At 39.0% G+C, this 10615-nt stretch overlaps 1 protein-coding gene across 1 annotated transcript; it reads right to left on the bottom strand.

Moving 5' to 3' along the window:
- Positions 1-2649: 2649 nt before the first annotated feature.
- On the bottom strand, positions 2650-9918 carry LOC110680303 (spermidine synthase-like). The gene is made up of 4 exons (XM_021856139.1): positions 9770-9918; positions 9563-9712; positions 2975-3572; positions 2650-2916 (listed from the first exon to the last, which is right to left on the bottom strand). Exons 3-4 carry the CDS (start codon positions 3494-3496, stop codon positions 2782-2784), a joined length of 657 nt encoding a protein of 218 aa, XP_021711831.1. The 5' UTR covers positions 3497-3572; positions 9563-9712; positions 9770-9918; the 3' UTR covers positions 2650-2781.
- Between the last annotated feature and the right edge of the window lie 697 nt (positions 9919-10615).

The raw sequence follows: 10615 nt of genomic DNA, 5'->3' as shown, positions 1-10615 counted from the left end.
AAAAAATAATACCTAATACTTAATAAGTACAATGTAGCTTTAATGTAGTAATAAATGAAATAAAATCACTTTTCTATACTTGACAAGGTTTTGAAGACAATCAATGAGTGAAAGAACTACCTATTAGAAAAGCCACATCAGCTAAGTCTATACATATACAAATGTTGGTCATAGGGTCATGGCGAGCATTCGATATGTATGTCTATGACTGATTCTGATCTAATAGGGGCACTAGAAGACCACGCGGACAATTTCGAAACAAATTATTTTTATACATCGGTCTTACGTTCCGAAAGGCTCAGCTATGCTGCAAAGTAATTTTATAAGTTATTCATTACTGCTGTTTAATTGTTTATAATTCTAACAAAACTACATAATTAACTCATTACTAATCACTGTTCCTATATTCTCTTTTTCTCTTCTTCTTATCTGTTGCATGATTATGAGCATCACTAATATAATGCATAAGCATGCACAATAAGAATAATTTCAGGATTGAAAGCAGTACATGGATACCTGGATAGAATAGCTTCGAAAAGGGCGCTCAAAATATAATATTTCTGGTCAGGGAAGTATTTCATCAAGGGTATGTAAAATTTTTCCATTATTAACACCTAGATCACACAAACAAATGAACTAATATCAAATATTTTTAAATATTTTTATATAAATCAGCATCGTCAATCAGTGTAAAAACAGATAAAGTTTGTAAAGTTATCACCATCGATTAAATTGCGCTCTGTATAGTAATGTTCATTCAGTATCAAAATCTCCTAAAGCGTCGCATTGTGCCATCAGCAGCCCTTAGCATCACTCTCATATTGTTATTATTTTGTTGTTTATAAAATTTCTAGAAAGCGATCAGCATATTCTTTCTTACTTGTACAATGGCCGATCTATTTGGAATTTTAATAAGTCAAATCAAACTTCAAAACTCAAATTAAATTGCTTTCAGCACATTTACATTTTGCAGCATTAATCGCATTACTGTGTCAAGTCTTCTCCATTCCCTATACCCTACCCCAACCCTTCTTATCCTTTCCGATGGTGTTCAAGTGGTCCGCATAGACTATTACGGCCATTACCTATCCCTTACCCCGGCTTTGGACTGACTTGCGCTCTCATTGCCCCACCAAACGCTGCAAAATGAAAATGAAAATGAAATAATAATAATGATAATAAAATAAGACTTTGAGTGAAAAAAGACAAATAAAACAAATTGATTATCCAACACATGGCTGTTGAACTGCATAAGGTACAACTCAAGCGTGAAAAATCTCGAGCATAAGATATGAAAATTTAAAATTAAAGCTATCGCGATTTAAATATTTTGTTGCGGTAAAAAATGAAGCTGCTGGTAGAGGGGTTAAAGAAATTCCTGAATCTTTGATACATTGACTCAAAACAAAATGTCAAACAAAGTGTCGTTTCTCAAAGGAACTTTAAATATCTATAAAACCAGGTAACCATTTATCAAAAACGACACAGATGACATAATAGAAGAGTATTTCGAAAACTGGTAAAAATGCTGAAAAAATCGAAAATAAAAAAACTTTTGGTAGAGGGGTTTAGCAGTGAGCGAGTTACGGCTGTTTGTCTGTGATATATTGTATCAATCATAATAAAAGTTCCACGCTTGGTTAACGTAATAAATCCTAGGAAAAATACTACTCAGATTTGATGAATATCTATTTCCAGAGTATAAGCCCCGGGGCGGTGAAAACGGAAATTTTAGAGCTCACGGACGTTAAGTTTCCCCTCCTCAATCCGGAAGATATCGCACAGGCAGTAACATACGTATTATCAACGCCACCGCATGTCCAGGTACGCATAACCTTGCGCTAGCACCGCTAGCACATATTATGCCTATGGCAACATCAATTGATTACGTACCTAACGCTAAAGCGGGAATCTTAATAGTAGTTTACGGAACAAGTTGCAGAATGATGATTTTTACAGCACGAGTCGTAAATTTATCCTACGAGGCGATAATGAGTAGGATAATTACGAAGAGTGCTATAAAAATCGAGTTCTGCAACGAGTTACGTACAACATTTTTTGCAATTTCGTAAAAGACCACTTGAGGGTATCAGAATCTATATTGGAATGTATTCACCATTGTTTTACAATTTATAAAAAAATGTGTAATGATTTATTACGCAACTCAAAACAGTTACGTAATGAGAAAGCGTTGCGTAATGACTATTCCCGCACTGCATACTTCAGTGAAGGAAAGTAAGCCGTTTCATGACAGATTGGCGTGATGAAAAACAGCCTATTACGATGACAAATTGCAAAAAGTATATTTTTTTTCGAAATAAGTTTAAACAATAGTTAAAACTCTTTTTACTATAAACCCACGATGAACCATCCTCCGTTTGATTTTTTTTATATTTTTAAGTGAAACTAAATTGAATTTTCTTTCCAAAACAGTAGCAAAATCCAAAATCTATTTAAATTTCGCGAATTTATCACATTTGGGGTCATATTGATAAATTCGCACTGATAAAGTAACTTTTTTAGCACAAACAGAATGTCAAAACATATTTTCCTTTTAATTTTTTTAGGTTCATGAACTGACCATCAAACCTGTCGGCGAGCGGTTCTAAGCAAGCAAAATCATAGGACGTAATATAGAGTAACGAAAGCTTGCAACGTTTATATCGTGTATATTATAAATGTATATAAAATTTGCACAATAAGCAAAGAATAAAAGATTCCAAATTGATAGATACAACGAAATTGTACATTATTGTTCAACTAATCCCATTCGTGCGCACATCAGTAAAGCTTCTTGGCGGCATATCTTGGCAACGTGAATGCAGCCTTGTGGATATCCGTTGTATAGTAGCGCAATTTCATTTCGTCGATTTCCTCATCGGTGAATGTCTTTGCTGGTTCGTTCAGCTTGGTATTCTGAAATTACAGAAAGACATAAGTTTATATAAAGAACGCAGCTTTTTTCATGATCTACCTCATTTGAACTGGCGATGAAAAATCCTATTTGGCCCGTTGGGTAGGACGGCACCGATGCCACTCCGTATCCCACAACAGGGAAATGTTTCCTGCAGTGATCTAGTGTACTTTTAATGTGATCCATATCAATCCAGAAGGTGCCCCCCTGTGAGCAAATTATTCCGTTCGGTCGTAGCGCTTTCTTGGCCAAAGCGAAATACGATTCCTGGAAAAGTGACTCGGCAGGACCAATCGGATCGCTACTATCCGTGATGATAACATCGAATTCGCCTTCCCGCTGCTTCATGTACTCGAAACCATCACCAATCGTAAGCTTCAGCTTTGGCGAATCGAATCCACATGCCATGAAGGGGAGATATTTTTTCGACAGCTCAACCACACGGTCATCGATTTCCACCTGGTGAACCTCTTCCACTAGTGGATGTTTTACCACTTCCCGGGCAACGCCTCCGTCTCCTCCACCGACGATCAACACCTTCTTGGGGTTCGGATGGCAGCACAGTGGAAGAAACGAAATCATCTCCTGGTAGGCGAACTCATCCCGTTCCGTACATTGAATGATACCGTCAAGAACCAAGACGATGCCATGGGAGTAGCTATAAACATAATTAGACAAAAGTTACACGATGTAAGGAGTTGCCAATAGACCACGTGATTCTATTAAGAAGGGATGTCTAACAAAAGATCATGATAAACCACGAGAAGGAGAGGGTTTCTACGTGGTTTTAGTTACAGTTTTCTTTAACCCGTATGAAGCTTTTTCAGGCGTAGCGGTAAATGCTAGTCGCAAGAATATGTTTTCGAATCTTCTCCCCCTGGGTTCGAATCTCGTCAGTCGAGGATCTTTCCGGGATAGAAATGTTCAGGGCTGGTAACGACTGAGTATCTAAAATATAAGAGCTTTAGAGACCTCATGCTTGAAAAAGAGATCGAAAATTAGTCACCGATAATAGGAACAGAAAGAGATAAAAAAGAACCAATAAAAACTAATCAAAAAGTGTTAAAAAGAAGTCCTCAAAAAATTCTATCAAAAAATTCTGAAAGGTGAATTCCTTGTTACTTAGTCTTCTTCTTTTTTGACATTACGTCTCCCCTGGGGCAGAGTCTGCTTCTCAGCTTAGTGTTCTATGAGCTCTTACACAGTTACCAATCATCTGGGGATGATGATTGATGATCGGCTTAAGGCTCAAGAATCCACCATTCAATCATCAGCAATCATCAAAAACGAAAAACCAGTTTTTTTGTTCAAATTTAAAGGAATCCCCATAAAAATCATTGCTATCCAGATAGCCAGTGTAATGCAATGATAGATTTTCTTGAACGTTGCTAACATTTTGAGCAAAAAAACTGGTTTTTAAAAGTTGTAAAACGATGAAGGTTATTTTCCTCTTAATTTCAACAAACATATAGACTATATCTGGAAAAAGCGGCGAAGGTAATATCGGCGTTATCCCGGCAAACGACTCGTCGATTAAAAGCAGCAAGAAGTGACAACATCGATCATCAGATATGAAGGTGAGGCTTTCTTCAGCTAATAACTGTGAAAGTGCTCATAAGAACACTGAGCAGAGAAGAAGGCTTTGCCCTAGTGAGGACGTAATGCCAAACAGAAGAAGAAGATATGGAGGTCCAGCATGGGTGACTGCACTGAAGACCGAAATAAACGAGATCGATGTAAGGTACCGTGGGGCAAGTGGGTAATGGAATTCGCATAGTTGAGATTCTTCCAATTCTAGAGACTTAAAATTGAAACAAATGAGGTTGTGTATATTTTTTAGCTTGACTCCCACCATATATAAGCAGCATGCTGAAATTGATTTTTATGAAAAATTGAAGAAAAAAATACAGAAAAAGTTTTTGAAAAATGTCTTCTTACTTTTCACTTGCCCCAAAAGTGGGGCAAGTGGAAAGTTTACCGTTTTGAACAATAAATTCAAAAACTAAAAGTTATATTCACGATTTCTATTAGCTTTAACACTTGTTAAGGCTTCCCAATGAACAATAACATAAGTAACATGTAAACAAAGAAAATGTTATTCTTTTCACTTCAATTTTCTTCTGTTCAGTTATGTTAGTTGAAATGATTCAAAAACATTAAAACTGCAACGTTTCCAATGTTTGTTCTTACAATATAGGACAGCAATTGCATTTCTGCTCTGTAGAATTTCCACCGCTCGTTATTTGTTTTTGAGAAAGTCGGATATGACGTCGGATAACTCTTCGGGAGAAATCAAACGGAATCCTTCAATAACGTATTTAGGGTCTTTTTTATGTGGATAGACCTATACCCCATTTTTATGTTTTGAACTAGCTTTACATATACATTCCACGAGATTTCCGTGTGTTCTCTAATATTGCAACTTTTCAGTCAACGTCTTCCTTTTAATTGGCTGCCCGAAGTACAGCCTACAGACATACTGATATTGTAATGTTTGGCAATATCTTTTAGAGAATTTCCATGATTTCTAATAGCTTTTAACGCTTGACTACAGTGTTTCTTGAATTTTCAGCACGTTATGTTTTTATATGATAATTGCGAACCATGTTTACTTATGGCGACTTAAAGAGAAAACACAAATTCAATCTCTAATGATAAACTTTTCACTTGCCCCACCTGATAAGAAAATTGTCGGTGTTTAAATTTAATTATTTTTAGGTCTACGTCGAATTAATTCTAAAACTTTGTTTATTGCAGTTTGAAACTGTCACAGAGGACAACTAAGAAGTGGTACAGGAAATTATTTTCCGCAACTTTTTTCCACTGAAAATATTAAAATAAGATTGTACGCCGCCAACTTGTTACGCAGTAACAGTTGACAGGTTAACTATTTTTCACTCTATTATGCAATAATGGCTGAAAAATCTCAGAAATCTCTTACCTATCGTAATGTTCTCAATGGCCTCAAAGGTTTACGCATGAGTTTAAAACGTTAATTCACATATTCAGTAAAATATATCAATTGTTTTCACTTACCCCATTTACCCACTTGCCCCGCGGTACCTTATAGGTTGATGGCTATGTGAATTTCAAGTTCGTAGCGCACCATCTCATCGGAGGCAGTCTGTATGATAGCAGGGATCATAGCTATCAGCCTTCTTATCGAGGAAAATAGCGAGTGCTGCAGGGACCGCCACACAAGAGGAGTTCGAGAAAGAGTACGTGCTGACACCACCAGGAAATGGCAACACCGGTGTGGTTAAGCTCCGACTGGCAGATAGACACATCGTCTTATCCCAAGTACATATGTAGATGTGGATAAGAAGACACGATGTCAATACTTGCACAGGTTCGGCCACACAAGGTCGTCATCGTGTCCCGAGTGCATCAACACGGGAGAAATTCCGGAGCATGTAATTTTTGCATGCCTGCGATTCGATTTGGAACGAGAGGAGATGAAAGCCATTCTTGGTGACACTTAAACGTTGACAATGTCATCCAACTGATGTGCAACGATGCGGCCCGGTGGAACTTTGGCCGTATGCTAACAGGAAAGGGAGGTTTGCTCTTGCAACCCTGGAGCGTCTGTACTCCAAGTTAGAAGCGGCTCACAACAGCGTCTGTTCCCCATGTCAGGGACGGCTGATCATCGTCCGAGTGCCAGAGAAGGACTCTACACTGAAACAAGCGTTGCAGTAATGAGAACCATGAACGTGTTTTTAAATTTACAATTCCAACCACGATTGAGCTATCATGAACGCTTTTTATTTGCGCCTTGTTCCCTCTCAATCCAACCGCGTAGATAGCCGAGCGGCTAGCGTTCGCGCTTGGCAATCGCCAGATCCTCGGTTCGATTCTGGTCTGCTGCAAGTTTTTAACCATGATATAGTAATTTTTACTATACAAATGGTGCCATGGTAACATTGAATGTACAAAATATTCTAAATAAATGCGAATTTAGTCTGCACAAATCAAGTGGCGTTGTGTATTTAATTTAACCCTCTGATATAGTATTTTCAACCGCAACGCTGTTCTCAGTGTAAGATAAACTGCGCACTATGGTTCTCCGAACATCTACACGGAGAAATCAGAGTACCCAAAAAATAAGTTCTTTTTACTCAAATTTAGGTAAACTGCATTTAGTTTTTACCACGGTTGGGTTGTTTTGCCTCTCTCGCAACAGCAATGTTGTCAAAAACAGAGAGAGATGCACCGACCCAGCGTCGAAGTTCAATGGAATAAGCCAAATTTGGCTTCTTTCGAGTTTACTAGTGATCCTATATAGAGAGATACGCGGAAGAAAAATGGAAATATTTGGCAACAGACCAGCAGTGCTGATTTTGCTCGGCGTCGAGAACAATATTGTAACACGGACATGACTTCATCATCGCTAAAAATATTATTTTGTTTCGTTATAGATCTTTGAGCTACACATTCAAACCAATAAACAGCCCAAAAAATCAACAACTAAAAATCGCATTGAAAAAAATTAAAAAAAGAAAAATATTTCTTTTTTTTTTTGCTTCATGCAAAATTACTTTTACCGAAATAATTTCAAGTGGATAACATTACTCCTCAAGAAAAGTTCAAAACAAACATAACGCATGTTCGTTTGGCTCACACTTTGACAGCTCTCGCTGCTCGATTGGCTCACACTTTGACAGAAATGTCAGCTTCCGCGAATCTCTCTTATAAAGGATTTCTAGAGTTTACCTAAGAGTTTATTCACAAATTTCATAACGCCTTTTCGACACCCACCCACTTCCTTGTAACGCTTTTTGTAGGAACATTTTACAAATACTGTATGAGCCGTAACAGCACGAGGACACCCACCCACCCCCTTCAGCGTTATGAAACTTGTGAATGGGCCCTAACGTTAAGTTGTTTTGACCCATCACGGAGACTTCGACCCGAGATGTTCAGGGATAAGGATGGGAGCATTTTGACGGATGACCCTGAGGTGATCGAAAAGTGAAGCAGCACTTCGACGAACACCTGAATGGCGCTGAGAGCGCAGACAATGAACAACGAGATGCCGGAGGAAATGCCTTCGTCAGTACTGCGGACGATGGAAGTCAACCAGCCCCCACTTTGAGGGAGGTTAAGGATGCCATTCACCAGCTCAAGAACAATAAAGCTGCTTGTAAGGATGGTATCGGAGCTGAACTCATAATGATGGGCTCGGAGAAGCTGGCCTTTTGTCTGCACTGTCTGATAGGCACAATCTGGGAAACAGAACAGCTACCGGATGAGTGGAAGGAAGGGGTAATATGCCCCATCTACAAGAAAGATTGTGATGGACTTTCGTGCCTGTTGTTAAATATTGCGCTAGAAGGTGTTATGCGGAGAGCCGGGCTTAACAGCCGGGGAACGATTTTACGAGATCCAGTCAATTGTTTGCTTCGCGGATGATATGGACATTGTCGGCCGAACCTTTTGAAAAGGTGGCAGACCAATACACCTGCCTGAAACGCGAGGCAGCAAAAGTTGGGCTGGTGGTGAATGCGTCCAAGACAAGTACATGCCAACTGGAGCGGCCGAGTGCAACAGCGCTCGCCTAGGTAGCAGTGTTACGATAGACGGGGATACCTTCGAGGTGATCGACGAGTTCGTCTACCTTGGATTCTTGCTGACGGCTGACGTTAGCCGTGAAATACGGAGGTGCATCATCACTGGAAGTTCGGGCCTACTATGGCCTCCACAAGAAGCTGCGGTCAAAAAAGATTCACCACTCACACCAAATGTACTATGTACAAAACGCTCATAAGGCCGGTAGTCTTCAACGGGCATGAAACGTGGACGATGCTCGAGAAGGACCTGCAAGCACTTGGAGTCTTCGAACGTCGGGTACTTAGGATGATCTTTGACGGTGTGTGACGGCGAAAGATGGACTACGAGCTCGCCTAACTCTACGGCGAACCCAGTATCCAGAAGGTGGCCATAGCTGGAAGGATACGATGGGCAGGGCATCCTTGCAAGAATGCCGGACAGCGACCCCTGCAAAGATGGTGTTCGCTTCAGATCCGGTCGGTACAAGATGGCGGGGAGCGCAGCGAGCTAGGTGGGCGGATCAAGTGCGTATCGATTTGGCGAGTGTAGGGCAGAACCGAGGATGGAGAGATGCGGCCACGAACCGAGTATTGTGGCGTAAAATTGTTGGTTCAGTGTTATCTGTTTAGATGTTAATGATGAATACCGGATATGTTTCTTCAGGAAAATCTGATATAATATTTGAGGGCATCTAAGAAAATAATAATCTTGGAACACGCCTTATTAGTTGTATAGATTACACGCAAGATTACTCGTATATTTTGAGAAATATCTCAGAAAAAACATTCTGTATGTAATGACAAAACTAATGATGAATAAATATTCACCTAAATAAGGCTCACTAAATTTACTTTCCAAGCATTCCAGATTCTTGTGTTTTGACCGGTTTACTAAACATTGACCTTCGAAGATTGATAGACAAGCTACTAATCTCAATGTTGTGTCAATGAAAGCAAAAAGCACATAGAGTTGGCCTTATCACCAAAATGGGTACACAGCGATTGATACTCTTGAATCTCACTAAATAAGCCGCCACGTGTTGGAATGATTAATCACTTCAAAGAAACCCGTTTAAACACTCTATAATTACACACTTACGTATCCAACAATTTAATATCCTGGAACTTGGAGCGCTCTTCGTGGAGAACCCTTTTCACCTTCAGCGAAAAGCATTGATTCGGCCATAGCTGTTCCGAAATTTCGCTAAACCATTCGCTTGGATCATTTCTGGGGAAGTCTAGAAAATAACTGAAAACCAAATGCTTATAAATTTAATGGTAAACCATGGTTATCATTAATTCTTACCTGAAATTCAACAGAAAGTAACTTAATACGTCAAAAACACGTTGAATATCACTGATTACAAGATTACGGAAACAAAACCAAACAGACTTTACCGCTTGCTGGAAGCAAACTGTAGTTGTGTACGCGAGTGTCGATCGTTTGGATTCGTCGGCTTCTCGTGTTCTGTAGGGCAAGAGGACAATTTAGTCTTCATGGAGGTATATTGGCCATATAGCTTGTTTCATCTATTTATTAGGCTCTTGTATTATTTTTCTTACAAGTAAGCACCTCTGAAGCGTTTAAAATTATTAAAATAAAAAAAGTTATAGTTTCAAAACAAACTTCAGAATCAGAATAATTTTGGAAATAAAAAATAATAATAAAGGACAAAGACCCTATTCCAGATCAGAGCTTTTGGCGTCGTGCACAGGAACCGATCAATTTTACTGTACAATGTTACCACGTCATGTTCACCTACAGAAATTAGGTAGATTTTTAGGGTTATAGACAGGGATCTGGAAGATTTTGAAATTTGGTCTGGAAAAGTCTGGGATTGCTTATATCGTATATGGAGAACCTTACAAATTATTTACAAAACCTTTACAATTCATTTCAAATTTTATCTGGATACTCCAGATTTTGTAAAATGGGGCCTCAAAAATCTGGAATATTCCAGACAATCTGGAAGGTTGGCAACGCTGGTTATAGAGGAGAACATTGGTGCGTCTCGAGAAATTCTTTTTTTCAGCCCCTCTTTCAATACTCTAATGTCGGTTTTGGTTTTTAGGGAACTGGGGTCGGTTGATCAACAAATAAAAGAAACCAACGTCAAGCAAAATTGCTGGTTCGGATCGACCAAACCTGAAC

This window comes from Aedes aegypti, unplaced genomic scaffold, assembly GCF_002204515.2.
Source record: "Aedes aegypti strain LVP_AGWG unplaced genomic scaffold, AaegL5.0 Primary Assembly AGWG_AaegL5_hic_scaff_1171_PBJ_arrow, whole genome shotgun sequence".
Lineage (NCBI taxonomy): Eukaryota > Metazoa > Arthropoda > Insecta > Diptera > Culicidae > Aedes > Aedes aegypti.
The sequence above is the reverse complement of the archived record's forward strand: the minus strand, read 5'-3'. Positions and strand labels throughout refer to the sequence as shown.

Bases quoted from the DNA above. Each gene is read 5' to 3' on its own strand.
- LOC110680303 (XM_021856139.1), bottom strand. From the start codon at position 3,496: ATGATTTCGTTTCTTCCACTGTGCTGCCATCCGAACCCCAAGAAGGTG. The intron at 2,917-2,974 runs GTAGATCATGAA...CTGTAATTTCAG, and splicing joins TCATCGCCAGTTCAAATGAG to AATACCAAGCTGAACGAACC.